Genomic DNA, 19,837 nt, shown 5'->3' on the forward strand with positions numbered 1-19,837 from the left:
TAACCACTTAGATTCTGTTGCACTCCACAATTGTGGTGTTGTTGTATGCATTATGAGGGGAGATTTATGGCTGGCATACAAGGCATTATTGTCAGACCGCACTCTGATGGACCTCCTGCATAGCCACAAAACAAATAGCACCAGAATTGCCCGATCTAAAGACTTAAATTAAACCTTGCCTGTGATATAAATAGAACCTGTTGGAGAGACAGGTATGTATCCCAGAGACTACCCCTTCTCTGGAACAGGCTCCCCATCTATGTGAAGCAGAATTCCTCCCTAACCCAATTCACATTAACATGGACAACTGGATGGGGAACAGAAAATAATGAATTCCTGGTTTGGGACCTATGTCTCTAATGGACACAGGCAGCCTGAAAATAGTTCATCTTCCAGGCCCCTACTTACATTTATCAAGAGTAACAGAACTTGTCAGAGATTTGGGATGCATGGTGAGCCTTGTGGTCATTAGTCTAGTAAGCAGCTATGAATCTATGAACTATTATCATATTAGCATACCTGGAAATCACCTTTTTTAAATTCTTAAAATGTTTTGGATTTCTAATACTGTGATGGAAATGGATCCCTTTCCTATGTCAGAGCACAATTAGAGTTCATGACATTAGTATTGTTTCATTTTTTGATATTAGCCAAGAATGTTCTTTCTCAGCACATACAATGTGCCCAGAATTGCATCCCTGTGTAATTCATATGAAGTTCCATGTATCACTAGCACATCCAATTATGACTGTAATTTCTTTTTTAATAGACCTCTTCCTCCTACTACTATTGGAATTGTGCAGGTATCTTTCTTTCACATTCTTCGTGTTTCTGCCTGCAAATCCTGGTATTTTATGACTTTGTCTCTCTGTATATAAGACACTGTAATCAATGGGTGTAGCAAATTCAATGAAAAGTGCTACTTTAGTCTTTTATTCATAAACTGCTTGGTTTTCACATCTATTTTTTGAACCATTGGTAATGGGTGATCCCATGTGATATAAACTTAATTATTCTCTATAATGATTTGTGATTCATGTTTCCAGTGCTTCTCAGCTACTTCTACATTGTAATGTTTGCACAATCCACAATGCAACAGTTTTCTGTGCCTTTCAATATACAGGCCCTTTGCCATGAGTGAGTCACACCCAGTAACAAGTCGTGTGCCTATTTCTAGTTCTGTTTTACAGGACCAGCATTGTCCATTTCTTCTACTTTTTCAATGTGTACATAGCCAACTCTTCTGGACAGCCACTATTAGCCTTTCATCTTTTGGTTTCAGTTCAAGCCATCTTAGGGAGTATAGGACTTTACAGTGATGAGTGAAAGGGGTTGCTTTTCAGTTTACCTCTCCTTATCCATTCCTGCACCAAATCTTGGTCAACATGCATTTGTTCCAGAAGCTCTCTCTAAACTTGCCGCTACATTTATAGATTTTTCCAATTTTCTTTCTTTCTTTCTAATCCTTTTCCTTATGTTCTGTATTTTGTTTTTTTGGCTCATTCAGGTGCTGTTAGATTTTTGTCTACTTCTGGTATGAGTTCCATTCCTGCTTGATACAGAAATACTTCTGCTAAACTACGCAAAGATGTCATCATAGACTTCTCTTTATGCTTTAAAACTTTCGCTGTGTTTGGATCTGATAAGGTCAACAGATATGTGTATGCAGTCCCACAACTGCAGATAAATATATTTAATCAATTTCAAGGAGGTTCATACCTCCTTCAGAGCGAGGCATATATAATCTTAGTAAACAATGAATTTTGTATATAGTTTGACAAGCAATTTAGTATTTTTCTTGTTTTATTATCCACCTGATCAAATACTTTTTTGAGGCCAGACAATCACCCCAAAACTGTGAGTTAGAACAGGAAGATCAAATTGATTTACTGATTGGACTTTATTCCTGGATGTTAAGGCAGTTTTCAATATTAGTTTCAGTCTTCTGAAGTATTCCTTACTGGGTTTTATTCTCATTTGTTCTATTTTATTGCCAAGCTTACATCTACTACCAAATATTTATACACTCCCACCTGCTCAAGTTCCTTTACATCACACTCATGTCCCAGGTTGATATTTTCTTGGTACTGCAGCTTTCCTGTTTTAAATGTTACTTTTGCACATTTATCAAAGCCAAAAGTCATTCTTACACCATCTGAGAAAGTTTTAAGCATTTGTAGCTGTGCTTTCCTTATCTGATGAACTATACAGCTTTAAGTCATCTACAAAAATAGAGGTTAAGTCTCTAAACAAGGTTGGTTTCTGGGAGCTCAGTTGTAACCATAGCCTACCTAACCTGCTAAGTAAGCAGATTAATGGATTGAGGGCAAGACAAAACAGCAGCGGTGACAACAAATCACCTTGTATATATATCCCCCTCTGAATTTTTACTCCTGGGATAATAAGGTAACTGTCATGGCTCGCCACTGTTTTGTCGTCACTGATCGGTTATAGGGTGAATCTTATAAATCCATTATCCTTTACTGTGATGCCCTCAAATACTTTTTTTTTGGAATCTGTCTATCCCGTACTTAAATTCTTCCCATTTTTACAATTCTTTATCATGGCTTTACTTGTTAACAAATGTCCATTGTTCAATTTGACTTTTTTGTTACGTTTTTGTTCTATTGATATAATTGATTTTTTTCTGAAGGACTATAAACACTGTCTACCTCAGTTCCAGTATATAGTTTGTACATTGTCGGAAGGCAGGTTATTGGTCTATACTTCTTAATATGGCTTCCAGATTCAGTTTTAAGGAGGAGTATTGTTTATCTAGTTGTTAACGAGGCTGGTGTCTGTTTAGGATGTGGATATAAGTAATTCTTACTCAGGGCTAAATCCTTGTGTATAGATATTAGTAGTTTTAGCCAGAAGTTAGGTACTGCATCTGAGCCTGGGGCTTTTCAAATTAGGAGCTTCCCTTAACCTTGCCAACATTTCTCTGGTTGTTACTTCATCCCATTTCATATCTTTACATTAGAACTCCTAACTGTTTCCTTTAATTTCTTCTATCCATTCTACAGCACCTTTGTTATGTTCAGCGCAGTCCTCAAAATACTTCTCCACTATGTACCTATTTCTTTTTTTTTTTTTTGCTGGCATTTCTATTTCTTTTATTTCTTTGTTTCCCAATTATCTATAAAACCTTTTTTGTGTCATAAATGAATTGCTTATTTTGTACTTTTCCTTTAGAGTTACCTACATACCTTCGATGTTTTTTCTGCCTGTGCTGAAATTTGTAGTTTATTATTAGCAATTGTATATGATAAATCCTGGTCTGTTTTTGGTACTGTGTGTTATTTTTATAGCATCTATGTTTCTAGGTATTTTTGATGATCTGTTCCCTTTTCTATATTCCTTTAACAGAGCTACTTATTGTCTTAATTGCGTTATAGTTTTCTCTGCTCACTGTTTCCATGGTGGTATTTTATCTGTTTCCTTCCTTTCTTTTGCTACTCTCCATTTTTGGGATAACACTTTATCCATAATTAGTTTAACTGGACAGAAATATATCCTACTTATTTCTATTATATCATGTGAATCTCTAATTAATAGCCCTGATTACTGTGTTTATCTGTTTTCTCAGTCTTCTGACATTTTGGGTCTTATTTACCGTCTGTAATTTTTTTTCTCAATATTAATATGTCTATTCATCTCTGGTAAATCAAGGAGATCTTCCCTTAGATGGTGTTCTTCTGGAATGAGAGCATCTTCTTTGCTCTGTTTCCTGCAAGTATTCTACAGAAGGTTCCAGAGCATCTTCCTGTGATGTATCCTCTTCACCTACTGCTCCTTCATATGGGAACGCATCGATCCATCACTCCACAATATTACCTGTGTCAGATTTGCCACTGTTTCCTGCTGCTTCCCTTGCTGTCCAACTTTAACTGGATTTTCATACCGGTCTCCTACAGAAGGATTTACAGCATCACGATGTTGCTCATCTTCTTCGATGCCTCTGCTCCACCTGCTTCTCCTTAGTTTGGGGGCTCACTGTTCCATCATGCTGCAACAGTACCTGTGCTGGATTGTCTACACTAAATCATTGACTTCACAAGTATTCCGCAACTTCAGTTTCTGTTTAACTTCTACCTCATTAATCCTCTTTTCTGCATTCTGCCTTTGTCTTACTTTTTTGTATTGCATGATTTTCCATATCTGTGTGCCTTTGCCTTCATTTCTCTTCAAATATCTTTGGAGCTGCTTTTTTATATTGATTAGTTTTGCATTTTCCTTTTCATAAGTAGTGCACCATATTAAATCTGTTTTTCTTTCCGATGTCCATGTTTCTTTTTTTATACCTTTCTAAAATCTTTGGGTTTGATTCTTTACATTTTTGCACTTCTGCTGTCAAGCCTTTGCCCGGGTGGCCCAAAATTTCTTTGTCTATGTAACATTTTTCATACATCTGTTGCATTAATGAATACAAATGTTTATTTATAGCTCCTGACATTTTTTTATTTGCAAATACTTAATCTCTCTTTTAATTTCTCTCTTAATCTTTCTGCATATCCTTTATTTGAAAATTCTGGCCTTCATGCATAATAATAATAATAATAATAATCATAATCGTAACAATAACAATAACAACAGCAATTTATAATTTATTTCTTATCCTCAATAGTCCACCTTGTCACCCCTAAGCCTCTTTTTTGGCCTGCCACTTGCCATGTTTTTGTAGACTACTTCTTCCTTCTACCACAGGAAATCCATCCTCCCAGAGCCTAGCTTAACCCTGTTGTAGGAATTGTTGTGTTGTTGTCGGTACACCAGGAAAGGGCACTTTTTATCCTGGGACCTGGGCACATAGTCTTCTTTTTTATTTTTTGACTTACCTTTCTCTATGATATTTAAAATACTGACTATATATCAGTGTTGTCTTGGTGATATTTTGTACCAACAGGACCCACCTTGTGAAGGTACTCACCAAGACTTGAGGATGAGTTCAGTTCCAGCAGTACTACTATCCTTTTCTCACTGATTTCATCTTTCCATTCAGACCCTTGCGGAAGCCCTTGTGGTCTTTGAGCGTTCTCTTACACTGAAAAGTCTTGTTATATGTTAAACACTTGAAACCACCATGGACATTTTGATGCCTTTTTAATGACATCTTACCTGTAAATCCCTTGTTACATGTGGCACAGGTAGAGGGTTTCTGTCCGGTGTGGATATGTTGATGCCTTAACAGTTTTTTTCCTCTATAAATTCCTTGTTAAAGGATGCACACTTACAGGGTTTCTCTATAGAGTGGACATACTCGTGACGTATCAGGTTTCCCTTCTTCTTAAATCCCTTTCCACAGGAAGCACATTTATAGGTTTTTGGTCCAGTGTGGATATTTTGATGCCTTATTAGGTTTATCTTCTCTGTATATCCCTTGTTACATGTGGCACAGGTAAAGGGTTTCTGTCCAGTGTGGACATGTTGATGCCTTAACAGTTTTTTTTTCTCTATAAATCCCTTGTTACAGGATGTACACTTATAGGGTTTTTCTGTAGAGTGGACATACTCGTGACGTGTCAGGTTTCCCTTCTTCTTAAATCCCTTTCCACAGGAAGCACATTTATAGGTTTTCGGTCCAATGTGGATATTCTGATGCCTTATTAGGTTTATCTTCACTATAAATCCCTTGTTACATGTGGCACAGGTAAAGGGTTTCTGTCCAGTGTGGATATACTGGTGTTGTTTCAAGGTTTCCTTCCTCATAAAGCTCTTGTAACAGGCGGTACACTTATAGAGTTTTTGTCTAGTGTGAATAAACTGATGTTGCTTTAACATCCATGCATCTATAAATCTCTTGTCACACATATCACATTTATAAGAGTTCATACCTGTATGTATAACTTGATGCTTAATCAGACAGTTACTATATGCAAAACGTTTGTCACACTTAGAACATTTGTATGGCTTCTTTTTACTGTGGAAAATCTGATGCTCTATCAAACATTCCTTGAATAAAAAGCATTTCTTACATGTTGAACATTTATACATTTTTGACCTAGTGTGTATAATCTGATGCTTTTTTAGACTACGGTTACATGTAAAACCCTTGTTACATATGGGGCATTTATAGGGTTTTTGCACAGTATGAACAGTCTTGTGCTTTGATAACCCGCTGTCATGCACAACACTCTTATCACATATAGTATGTTTATATCGCTTCTCTTTAATGAGGATTTTCTTGAGTATTGTGAAAGAGTCTTTTTCTCGGTTATTGCCCCTGCAGTTCAGACATGTACATGGTATCTCTTCTCCATGAGTGGTCAGATGCATTCCTAGTTGAAAGTTCCCGCTATGCCTGCTCTTATACTCCGTGCATTTCTGGTGTCCATGTCCACTCTCTACTCCTTCGTGTCTTCTGAATGATTCATCACGTGGCAATGCCTCGCCAGATTCAGAATTCTGATGTTTCACAGAGAATGGCTGCTGACTCTGAATCTCAATGTAGGCTGACTTCCTGTGGACTAAAGAAAGAAATTAAGCATCAGAATAAGGCAATGACTGATACAGAAGATTTATTTTCTTACTCAAAATTTTGGTTTACTTTTTCACATTGCATTGCTACTGGAGTGGCATATTTAAGGCATGCCCTCCATTTGCTCCTCAGGGTAGTAGCTTTTTGTTGAATTTTACACTTACACTAACACTGCTTGTTTTTGAAAGACTGCAGTGAAATTCCGAGCTCTAAAATGAGATTATCTGAAGTATTCTGAAAAACAGATAAAAGCACCTACAGCTGTTTGAAACTATTTAATGCAACAAAGTGGGTTCGTGCTTGTGCCTCATGTCTGCCTTCTTTATTTTATTCATGTTTTTATGTTTGTGTGTGTGTGTGTGTGTGTGTGTGTGTGTGTGTGTGTGTGTGTGTGTGTGTGTGTGTGTGTGTCTGTGTATGCGTGTGTGTGTTTATGTGTACATCATGTATATATAAATATATATATATTTACAAATATGTAATGTCAGTGCATACATCTTATCCACACATGTAGACATACATAACATACACACAAGTACACAAAGACATATATATATATATATATATATATATATATACATACACTATATACTGCATTACTCAATGTGGCCCTGTCATGGCTGAAAAGAGTCTAAAATGAACCAGCTAATTTTTCTAGTTAGCACAAAAATAATACATTCCAGAGTCCTATATTCCTCTCTATGAAATATTTCCTGATGTTGTCTTTACTACCGACTTTTTCCACCGATAATCCCACCTTGCCCACTTTTCTTCATTGATTATATGCTAACTTTTCCCTGAAATGACTAGATGTACACATATCATCCTACCAGTTATTTCTCTCTTAAAATATTCATTCTACATGCTCTGAAATTCCTTGTTCACTACATCCGACACCAAAAGCACTTTACTGTACACAATATGTCACTCATTTCAAGTAATATGTACATTTCCTCATATTCCATGCTTCCCTTCCCGATACAATGTGCCTTTCACCTAGTCCTTTCCCAGTATTACTTTATTCCCAGTAAGTCAAGCCATTCATCTCAGTCAATTCCTGGAATTCTGAATCATTTTTTGTATGGGTACTCCATGTAACCTTATTTCCCTTACTCCAACCTATACTTAACTTCCAGTAATTAGAGCCTTTCCCTGTACTCCAGGCAATCCCATTTTAGTACTCCACACCTTTCAGCATATTCCTTTGTCAGTACGTGGAGTCCTTCCTTTTCCTCCTTTCCCAGTACTCTGAGCCTTCCTTTATCGTCCATATAACCCTATTACCAATACTCTGAGCTTTGTAAGATATGTAATTCCCATTATTGTTCACCCTTCCTTGTATTCCATGAGACTCCACTCCAGTACTCCAAGTCTTTCATCATCCTCTCTGCACTTAACTCCCAGAATTCTAATACTTTGGTCATATTCCTTAAGTTCTCACTGCCACACTCTAGCCATTTTCTCATACTCAATATGCTCCCACTTCCAGCCATTTCCAGTACTTCAAGCCTTTCATCATCCTCTCTGCACTTAACTCCAGTACTCCAAGCCTTTCATCATCCTCTCTGCACTTAACTCCCAGAATTCTATTACTTTGGTCATACTCTGTAAATTCTCACTGCCACACTCCAACCATTTTCTTATACTCAGTGCGCTTCCACTTCCAACCATTTCCAGTACTCCAAGCCTTTCTCTATACCGCACACTTCCTTGCCAGTTCAGTGAATCCTCTTCATATTCGGTGCACCTCCACCCCCAGTACTAGGAAACGTTTATCATTCTCACTGTCCTGCCATTTTCTATTCTCAGATCCTTTTTTTGCACTTCAAGCACCTGATTCTCAGTGCTGTGAAACATTAACCATACTAAATGTACCCCTAGTTTCTGTTCCCTTGTACTTCATGGAGCCTATCCTCACTACTCATAATATTTTTCTCATATTCTCTGTATTTTCAGTACTCTGAGCTTTTTCTTGTGCTCTGTTCTTTCAATCCCAGTACTACAAGCCTTTTATCGTACCCCATGCAACCCCATTCTGATCGCCGTGTCTTTCTTCACACTCCATGCACACCGTTGCATATGCCATACTGGCTGACTTGATTTGCACTTTCAACAAGCCTGATGGCCCTTTCCTAGTATGTTCCCCAGAATAAAACCCAACAGTCCAGATATAGCCGCATCTGTGCAACTCATAATATAACATCTGCATTCTCACAGCACTATGCCCTGCAAAGGGATTCTGCATTCATGTTTGCCTTTGACACTGCATTATTATACCACACACCTCAAGCCGATTATAACATGAAGGCCTTTTTATTTTTTCTGATGTTCTACAGGTATACCTCCTAAAGCTAAATCAATAATCAAGCACCCACCAACAAATATGGAATTATCAAGATCACTACATTTTATTTCAGCTGCTGCCTCTCTGTACTGGGCTGTGCAAGAAGTACCGCATCATTAGCCACTGCACCCATCTTTGTGACATCAGCTAAAAGGCTGACCTTATTTTCTAGCCAGAATGAAATACCTAAAATACTCTGCAGTAAAAGCCCTTGTCACAACCCACTAATCACCGATCTCTTACTCAGTACTTACTGCATAACTGCTACTGTCTGCTATCTATCACCTAATTGGTTCTTGTCCATGTGATGTCATCAATACTCGCCATAAAACCCAGGAGTACATGGTGACAAACGTTTTACTTAAGATTCACTGCAGCAGCCACATGGAAAGCTGTATTTCATGGGAGCAAAAGTGTTTCTATACACATGAAAACTGAATTTTGAATAAAACTGTGCCATAAGCAGTGCCAGTGGTTCAAAAGGTAGCACATTCACCTTCGGTGCTGAAAGATCAAAAGGCTGTGGGTTCTATTCCCACACCAGGTACTTGACACTAACACTACAGTGCAACCTAAGGAGGGGTGCTGCACTCCTGAGTGTGCTGTTCTTCAGATGAGATATTAAACTGTGGTTCCACCTGCTTCAGCTAGTATTAGCTTAGGTGGACGTAAAAGATTCCACAGCACTTAATGGAAAAAACAGCAGGGTAGTTTCCTGATGGCCTGTATAAATTTCCTCTACTGAGTTTGAATACCACCTCAAGTTTCCCCTGAAAAGAGGTCATTGGCCTAGTGGGATAAACTCGGTCAATGAAGAATAAATAAATAACAGTCACATTTGTAGATTTTAAACATTGCTTGATGCATAACATAAAAGGGATGTCAATTTTTTTCAGTTTCTAGTATGACCAGAAAAGGATTGTTTCACAGCAAACTTATTGTATATTGTTTTGCTATAGCTGCTTATCTGGAGCCAGGATCTGCCATATATTCTCTATAGTTGCTTATCTGTTGACAGAATCCTTCAAGTTACGCACAGACTCAAGTCACTACACCACAGGTACCAGTATGATTCCATAATAGTCCATGCGGGTATTAATGACCTCAGACGTACTTTCTTGGCCTATACGAAGAGAAACATTGTTGATCTCTATGCATATGTGTCTCAGGCAGGTATGTGCCTTGCACTCAGCAGCATTCTACCTTTACAAAGGATGATGCCATAGAACAAAGAAAATATGGCTTGACTTCAATAACTGGCTTAGTTCCTTTCCAAGGGGATTCAATATTTGTCATCATGGGATAGTTAACAAACCACATTGCTTTACGAAGGACTGTCTACACCTGTTTCCCCTAGGCTTCTGAATATTGGATAAAACTTTATCCTTCCCCTTAGAGCCTTTTATAGGCAATGCCAAATAGACAAACCTTCTGACAGAGCAAATAAAACCCAAAGAATCCTAAAGGTGCTACTACTCAATATCAGGAGTTTAAACAAGAAACCCCTCAGCCTACAAGCTCTACTCATTCTAGAGAATATAGGCATCTGTGCTGTTAGCGAGGCATGGTTTAAATCTGCAGAAAGTATTCTAGCAGTGCAAGGCTTCAGTGCCTCCACACAGTTATACCATCAGCTGCACAGACATGGACAGAAGGTACAGTCAGCTGCACAGACATGGACAAAAGGTGGAGGATTCTCCATCTATATTAGCAACAAGCATAAACATGATGATGCCTGGAATTTATCCACATGCAAATCATAATAGACAAAGTCCCATACCATATCCTTGCAAGCTATATTTCTCCTGCTATGCTTCTAGAATTCCATAGCTCATACCTAGATCTACTGAAAACACTCACCATTAAACCAAATACCCTATTCATAGGAGACTTTAACTACCCCTCTATAAAATGGGAGACTTACACTATCTCATACTCACAGGCACAACAATTCCTGGACTATATTAACACAAATACCCTTGATTAGACAGTGCATGCACCCACCAGAGGTTCAAACATACTGGACCTGGTACTCACTAATATAGGAAAGTGTAACACCCCCCCACGTGTCATGTCCTCACTGGTGAGGTCGGACCACAAATCTGTTCTTCGAAATAAAAATCAGTTCAGTAACAACAGCAACCTATGTAGAATTATTCCCAGATACCCTGTACAACCCTGTAAATGGGTGTATGTAGACTGATGTATGTACGAGAAGTAAGCCCAAAACAAATTAAAAATAAACTGCACTGGTGGAATCCTAACCTTAATAGGGTACATAACAAAAGGAACAAAAATTCATGGCTTAAATCAGGAAGAGCAACTCCCGTAATGATAGGAGCTCTCTAGCTAAACTAAACAGGAAACTAAGAGGACTAATTATGTCCAACAAAGCTAATTAAGGGGTCAGAATAGCCTCACAGGCTAAAGACAACTACAAGGCCTTCTACTCCTCCGTCTGAAGTCTCAAAGGCAGCACACATCAATATGCCGAACTAGTGATCAGTGGTGACACCTTCACTGAGCATGGTGCCTCCATCTGATGTCTCAAAGGCAGCACACATCAGTATGCCGAGCTAGTGATCAATGGTGATACCTTCACTGAGCATGGTGCCTCATTTTGAAGTCTCAAATACACCACACATCAGTATGCCGAACTAGTGATCAATGGTGACACCTTCACTGAGCATGGTGCCTCCGTCTGAAGTCTCAAAGGCAGCACACATCAGTATGCCAAATTAGTGATCAATGGTGACACCTTCACTGTGCATGGTGCCTCCGTCTGAAGTCTCAAATGCAGCACAATCAGTATTCTGAACTAGTGATCAATGGTGACACCTTCACTGTGCATGGTGCCTCCGTCTGAAGTCTCAAAGGCAGCACACATCAGTATGCTGAACTAGTGATCAATGGTGACAGCTTCACTGAGCATGGTGCCTCCGTCTGAAGTCTCAAAGGCAGCACACATCAGTATGCCAAATTAGTGATCAATGGTGACACCTTCACTGTGCATGGTGCCTCCGTCTGAAGTCTCAAATGCAGCACAATCAGTATGCTGAACTAGTGATCAATGGTGACACCTTCACTGTGCATGGTGCCTCCGTCTGAAGTCTCAAAGGCAGCACACATCAGTATGCCGAACTAGTGATCAATGGTGACACTTTCACTGAGTATGGTGCCTCTATCTGAAGTCTTAAAGGCAGCACACATCAGTATGCCAAACTAGCGATCAATGGTGACACCTTCTCTGAGCATGGTGACATATGCCAACTAGTGATCAATGGTGACACCTTCACTGAGCATGGTGACATAGTGAATCTGCTGGCTGACAAATTCAGCTCATAATTCACCCCCCACTCCACCCCCCCCCCCCGCCTCCATCATGAAATACCCATTAGCATAGTCCTCCCAACTATCAGTAGGAGGCAGGTCCTGGCAGTGCTCACTAAGACCACAAACACAGCCTCTATGGGGCCCGATAATATCCCAAGATACCTCCTAAACAGCTTGAAACCTGATCTATTAGAACCACTTGAGTCACTTTTCAACTATGGCCTCAAAGCAGGCTTTATACCATGAAAATGGAGGACTGTAATGGTTATTCCACTTCACAAGAGTGAACCATCAACCAACCCCAAAAACTACAGGTTTATTAGTCTGGCTAGTCTAATATGCAAAGCCATTGAATGAATTATCATGGAAATGATCAAAAAAAGACATAGGCAACTTTCAGACACTTGATCCAATCCAGTTTGGCTTTGTCAAGGGAAGGTCATGCCTACTAAATCTGGTGGATTTCTTTGAGAAGGCCACCAGGCAATGGATGGGGAAATTGGCATATACTGCCTACATGGACCTGGCTAAGGTTTTCAATATAATACCCCACTTGGGTTTAGTTGGCAAACTCACCAAACTGGGCATAAACCACTACAACTCACTGGATTGCCAGCTGGCTCACAGACAGAACCCAGGAAGTCAGATGACACCACCTCCACTTAAACACCAGTCCCAGCAGGGTACCTCAGAGTTCCACGCTGGGACTGCTCCTATTTGGCATGTACTTCTTGGAGGTGAAAACTAATGTCAATGACCTTTGAATGACCAAGCCTGCAGATGACTGCAAACTGGGAGCTATCACAGATTCCCCCCATGACATAAACATCTTACAAGAGGGTCTAACACAGACAAATGACTTGTGCCAAAGTCACTGATTAAAACTCAATGCCAACAAATGCATTATAGTGCCTTTTGGGAAAAACTGCCACCCAGGCTTATTACTCCATCAATAAGACACCATGAAGAGCTGACCCAGTAGTCAGGGATTTCAGAACATAAGTAGACAGAAATCTGGAATTTGACCAACATGTGGCCAAGGTAGTAGGAAAATCATTCTATGTTGCCTGACTTATAGGTAAGTAAGGGCATGGCGTCCAGGTCCATAGAAGTCGTAGTGCCTCCTTATTCAGCCCTTATCAGACTAATCATTGAGTATAATGCCCCCTTTGGCATGTACCTGAAAATTCACATGCAACAGCTGGAATGCCACAAAGGTTCCTCACCAGGAGAATCCACAGTATAAATAACACAGTTCTACAAAGGATCACCTTAAACCCTAACTTTGTGTTCAGTCTCCTACAGGTTACTGAGAGGTGATCTATGCCTGGCATACAAGGCACCCTCGGGTCCAGCTCTGAAGGAACTTTTACACATCTACAAAACAAACAGCATCAGAACCACTAGATCCAAGGATTTACATTTTGCTTGGGGCATAAATAAAACATGTTGGCAAGACATATAGAACCTCAGAGGATCCCCATGCACTGGAACAGGCTCCTCATCCATGTGAAGCAGAGTCCATCACTAACTCTATTTAAGCATAACCTCGATCAATGGATGAGAAATTCGAAATTCACCCCAGGTCTGCCCCCCCCCCCCATTTCTCTGACAAAGGCAGACAGTAATGCCCAAACATACCCCCCCACACACACACACACACACACACACACACACACACACACACACACACACACACACACACACACACATATCCTCTAGAAACTTCCTAACTAACATGCCCTCTCCTAATAAATGCCTATGCTACATAGGGACACAACTAAGATGGACTGCACGGCCAAGCTTGTAAAGGCTCTGGGAGTCATTAGCCTTGTATATACCTATGAAATGGCCATGCTTATAAAGGCTCTGGGAGTCATTAGCCTTGTATATACCTACGGCCATGCTTATAAAGGTTCTGGGAGTCATTAGCCTTGTATACACCTATGAAATGGCTATGCTTATAAATGCTCTGGGAGTCATTAGCCTTGTATATACCTATGAATAGTACAGTTGTGTACACTTACCACAAATGTAGATGTTCGAGTGTATTCACTGTTGCAGTCATTACATTTGGGTAATCTGCTGGCAGGTTGCCCTCAGTCGGCCTGAATAACAAAGTCTTGAGTCCTGCGTCGGTTGCTGTCTCCTCTTCCATGACATCAGGTCGTCAGTGGTATAAAACATGCAGCCAACGCCATTTTAATCAGTTTTTCTTGCCCCAGATGTCAGGTGCCCCCCAAATGGAGAGCAAAAATATGTATAAATAAACTGTAAATATATAAATGCACTTTAGAAACATAAAATTTACCTTTCAACTAAAAGCAAATACACCACAAAGGCTTTTGAGTATAGTGAAGGAAAGAAAAGGTATAGAATGGGGGATGGCAAGTGGGTAACCCAGACTGCAACAGTGAATACACTTGAACATCTACATTTATGGTAAGTGTACACAAATGTAGTATGTTCTTCGTGTTTCACTTTTGCAGTCATTACATTTGGGTAGAATCCCAAAGCTATGGATGGCAGGATGGAACTAAACAGCATTAGGAGCAGCTACATAGCCTTGCAGGACTGCAGTAGCAAAGCCTGCCCTGGATTTAGAGAAGATAGGTAAATGATAATGCTTTGTGAACATATGAACAGAGCTCCAAGTAGCAGCTTCTAGAATGTCTTTGGTTGGGACCTCTCTGAGAAAAGCTGCTGAAGTAGAGGCAGCCCTGGTGGAATGGGATCTGATCCCCTTGGGCACAGGTTTACCATGGTGCAAATAGCAGAAATGAATGCAGTGGCTTATCCATTTAGAAATAGTCTGCTTTGATATAGCCTTCCCCTCTGATCCTGCAGCAAATGCTACCAGTAGTTGCTCAGACTTTCTAAGAGATTTTGTCCTGTTTAAGCAGAATCTTAGTTGTCTGTGTACATCCAGTGAATACAGAATCCACTCCCCCTTGTTCTGCGGATTTGGGAAAAATGTTGGCAGGTGAATGGTCTGGTTAAGAGCCACACTGGATACCACCTTAGCCATAAAAGAAGGATTGGTCCTGAGGGCCACCCTGTCCGGGTAAAATATAATGAAAGGCTCCACTGCCATGAGAGCCTGTAGTTCTGAAACCCTTCTTGCTGAAGTGACTGCCAAAAGAAAAGCTGTCTTCCAAGATAGAAAGTTTATATCTGCAGTAGCTGCTGGTTCAAAGGAGGCAGGGTGAGTTTTTCCAGCACAGAATTGAGGTCCCATGCAGGACTTGGTGCTCTCCTGGGAGGCCTTAAATTGTTGGCCCTTCTGAGATACTGTTTAAGCAGTGGATGAGAAAAGAGGGGAGGCTCTGTGTTGTAATGAGCTGAGATGGCAGAGGCATGGATTTTTATTGAAGAAAAAGATAGGCCCTTGTCAAGCATCTCAGTTAAGTATTGTAAAATCTGAGGAATATTGGGCTTTGCTGTGTCTATTCCTTGTGCTTGGTTCCAAGCACAGAATCTCTTCCATTTATCAGCATAAGAATTTCTAGTACTAGGCCTTCTGGCTTCCAAAATGACATCCATCAAAGGTTTACTGAGAAATGTGGTTTGAATAATTAGTTGATTAGCCATGCTGCAAGATTCAGAGTTTGGAGCTGAGTATGCAAAATTTGAAAGTTCTGCTGAGACAGTAGATGAGGTGTTTGAGGCAAGTACCACGGAGGAAGGTGTGACATATTCCTGAGAAGCGGGTACCAGTGCTGGTGAGGCCAGTCTGGAGCAATTAGGATCATTTTTGGTTTTTCCTGTCTGACTTTTAGTAAGACCTTGGAGAGTAGAGGCAGAGGGGGAAAGGCATAGACTGATAGGTTTTTCCACCTGAAGGATAGGGCATCCACTTTCCAAGCTTTTTTGTGATGAGTTCTTGTGCAGAATTTGTCCAAATGATAGTTTTGGGGAGAGGCAAATAGATCTATGTCTGGGCTCCCCCATTTCTGTGTTAACATGCTGAAGATTTGTGGATCCAGTTTCCATTTGTGCGGGTCCATAAGATTTCTGCTTAGGTCGTCTGCCCGAGTATTTTGCTTTTCTGGCAGGAATTGTGCTTGAAGATGTATTTTGTAAGTCAAGGCTGTGTTCCACAAGGCCATGCCTAGTCTGCAAAGGGGGTAGGAATGTGTACCCCCCCTGCTTGTTTATGTACCACATACCTGTGGTGTTGTCCATCCTTAACAGTAGTTGTCCTGGATGAAGTAAGTCCTTGAAGGCTGTCAGAGCATTCTGAACAGCTAGCATTTCTTTCTGGTTGATATGCAGATGCATTTAGTTTGGGCTCCATTTGCCCTGAATGCATCTCCCTGCCAGGTGGGCCCCCCAAGCATAATCTGATGTGTCTGTAGTTAGGGTCTGTGTGACAGGGGGTAGAGTGAATGACAGTCCCTTGTTTAGGTGACATGTCTCTGCCCATCAAAGAAACTCCTGTTGCAGACAGGGAATGAGAGGAATCGTTTCCAGGCTGTGACAATGCTGACTCCATAAACTTTTTAGATACCATTGAAGTTTCCTCATATGCAGTCTCGCACATGGAATTAGTAGAATGCAGGATGCCATGAATCCCAACGCCTGCAGAATTTGTCTTGCAGATAACTGGGCTTTTGTTGCCACTTGTTTGAAGTATGTTGTCAATTGCCTTTGTTTGTCTGGCGTGAGGTGTCATCTGGGCAGTTGTATTCAAGCTTGCACCCAGGAATGTAATTATTTGAGAGGGTACCAGTTGTGATTTCTTTTTGTTTATGGTGTACCCTAGGCATGCTAGAAGCCTTTTTACAAATGCCAGATGTTGAAGAAGAGTGTCCTTGTCCTCTGCTTGAATGAGACAATTGTCCAGATAAGGATAAATTTGGATGTTTCTTTGTCTGCAGAATGCAATTACTGGTGCCAGGCACTTTGTAAAGACCCTGGGCGCAGTAGATAAACCAAAAGGCAGTGCAGAGAATTGGTAATGCAAAAAACCTGCTTTGAAGCAGAGGTATCTTCTGCATGATCCCCTTATTGGGATATGCAGGTATGCCTCTTTTAAGTCCAAAGTTACTAACCAGGCATTCTTGCCTAGCATAGCCAGTAGCTGTTGTAAAGTCAGCATTTTGAATTTTGGAATGTCCAGGTACATCTTCAGAATCGATAAGTCCAGTATTGGATGCCATGAATTGTCTTTTCTGGGTACCAGGAAAAGTCTTGAATAAATTCCTTATCCTTTTTCCTTTTCTGGTACCGGTTGAATAGCCCCCATATCCATGAGGGACATGACTTGTTTCTGGGCCTCTGCCTACTGGTTTTGTGGCAGATCCGGCCATCCGTTTGGAATTGGCAAAGTATGGAAATTAAATCTGTACCCCTGGGATACTATGTTTAATACCCACTTGTCCTGGGTAATTAACTGCCAATTTTGAGCATGAACTGCTAGTTTTCCCCCGAAGGGGGCTGCCAAAAGACAAGTGCTTGGAGATGGTAGAGGAAAGTCATTGAGACTGCTTACTGTACGGTTGTGCCTTGTATCCTCCAGATTTTGAGGTGGAGTCACCCCATTGATTTGACCTGTAGGAATCCTGTGATTGATATCTGGAGCCTTTTGAGCACCTGAGTTTGCCCTGAGTGGCTCTGTTGGACACAGGAAAGGACCAATTTTTAGTAGGCCAGTGCCTACTGAACCTGGGTGGCTGCACTTGCAGGAAATCTTTTACAGTTTGCATAGATTTAGCTTTGTCTTCCATTTTCTTTAAAACCTCTTCTGCCTTATTACCAAACAGAGCATCATGCTGCAAAGGGGCATCCAACAATTTAGCTTTAACAAGATCAGGCAGATTTTGCTCCTTGAGCCAGGCATGCCTACTAATCACAGATCCAGTAACGGTGGCCCTACAAGAGGCCTCCAAGGAATCAAAACCACATTGCAAAGTATGCTTTCCAACCTGTTCTGCTGAATGCAATAAATCCTGTAATTTTTTATTTTCCACACAATCAGAAATCAACATCATTTTCTGTTTCAGTAAGCCCATAACACATGCTGTTGATATTTAAGCATATGAAACTGGAAGTTTAAAGCCCTGATTTCCAAGGTTGCAGACGTATAAACCTTCCTAATCCATCTATCCAGTGCCCTGGAATCTCTATCAGAAGGGGTAGGATTTTGGGCGGTAGAAGCTTTAACACCCGTAGGTCCCTGAGAAATAGTCTCAGGATCAGCAGCAGGATTTTTGAAAAAAAATTTGTGGGAGTCAGGAACCCTGTAATATTTGTCTGGCTTACTAGCAGCTAGAGGCAGGGAATCAGGTGCCAGACAGATATTACAGGGTTCCTCATTATCAACAATGTCTAATACAGGAGGTATTGCCAAAGGCCTATGCTGAGGAGGAAGAAGGAAATCCCTAAGCCTCTTTTTTGATTCAGAGAAGTCCTGACTCTCCCATTGAAAATGTTCCCTTAAAGTATGCAAAGTATCTCCAAAAGAGTAATCCTCAGGAGGAGATGCAGATAGGATGGATTCCTCTGCATCAGAATCCTCATAGGGTGGAATAGAAAATTCCTGATCAGAAGAGGAATCAGAAGATATGGAACCTGATCTGAAGATTCATAATCAGTGCCTTGCCTAGGCCTCTTAGCAGGGGGGGAGGGGGGGCCTGATCAAGGTAATTAAATCCTCAGCCATTTTGATCATCTGTTTTTTAGGCATAGGACCTGAGCACATGGCACATGCATAATTTTTTAGACAGAGAAGTTGTTTTTGACATTGTTTTTGTTGCTGGCATCAGTTTAATATAAAAATGTTGAGGCCTGAAAACACCCTCAGAAGCCAGTGCCTGCTCAGTTGCTCCGGACCCATCCAAGGGAGAGACATCCGTGGGTTCAATACTTTGCGAATCTCGCAGCATACCGGACTCCGAATGGGTCTCGGTACAGGCCTGTGACTCAAAAGTGGCGGGTATCAGGGGCTGCAAAAGCACCTCACAGAGTACTGGCGACCCAGTGACTGGCTTAGGAGAAGCTTCATCATCGGTTTTGGACCTCGACAGTCTGTCTCTGTCTTTTTCCTTGCGTTTTTTGTGAACTCCGGTAGTCGGATTGCTAACCAATGACATTTCAGGGTAGTTAAATCTTGAACCAAAATATTTAGAAGCAAAAATATACCGACGCTTAATAGTGCGTTGGTTAAATTTAGCAGAAAACTGACAGCAAGGCATGTTGTGATCAGGGCCTAGGCAAGTAATACAGTACAAATGGAAACCCTTATGAGGTACTTGCTTCCCACAAGTAATGCAGTTATTAACTTTTACTGACATCAGTAAGGAGCAAGAAAAAGCTTCCCCAACGGGGTACTTGGCTTTAGTTTGAAGACATCGATTCTGAAACTCGAATATGAAAATTTCAGGAGTCGGCCGGCCAGCACTTGCAAACTTCTTCTGCTTCGGGCACCGCACGGCAAGAAAGACAGAATAAAATTTCCGTTGGCTGCATGTTTTATACCCCTGATGACCTGACATCATGGAAGAGGAGAAAGCAACCTACACAGGACCCAAGACTTTGTTATTCCTGCCGACTGAGGGCAACCTGCCAGCAGATTACCCAAATGTAATGACTGCAACAGTGAAACAGGAAGAACATCGGCCATGCTTATAAAGGTTGTGGGAGTCATTAGCCTTGTATATACCTATGAAACGGCTATGCTT

General features: G+C 40.8%; 1 protein-coding gene across 1 annotated transcript in view; it reads right to left on the minus strand.

Annotated features, from left to right (window-relative positions):
- Nucleotides 1-428: 428 nt before the first annotated feature.
- LOC122798691 (zinc finger protein 501-like) overlaps nucleotides 429-19,837 on the minus strand; it is a 236,247-nt gene continuing 216,838 nt past the window's right edge. The window contains exon 4 of the mRNA XM_044067785.1: nucleotides 429-6,467. Within this exon, the coding sequence (XP_043923720.1) occupies nucleotides 5,185-6,467 (1,283 nt within the window). The 3' untranslated portion in view covers nucleotides 429-5,184. The remainder of the gene's footprint in view (nucleotides 6,468-19,837) is intronic.

Source organism: Protopterus annectens, chromosome 3.part1 (assembly GCF_019279795.1).
Source record: "Protopterus annectens isolate FY-2018-M chromosome 3.part1, PAN1.0, whole genome shotgun sequence".
NCBI classification, from domain to species: domain Eukaryota; kingdom Metazoa; phylum Chordata; order Ceratodontiformes; family Protopteridae; genus Protopterus; species Protopterus annectens.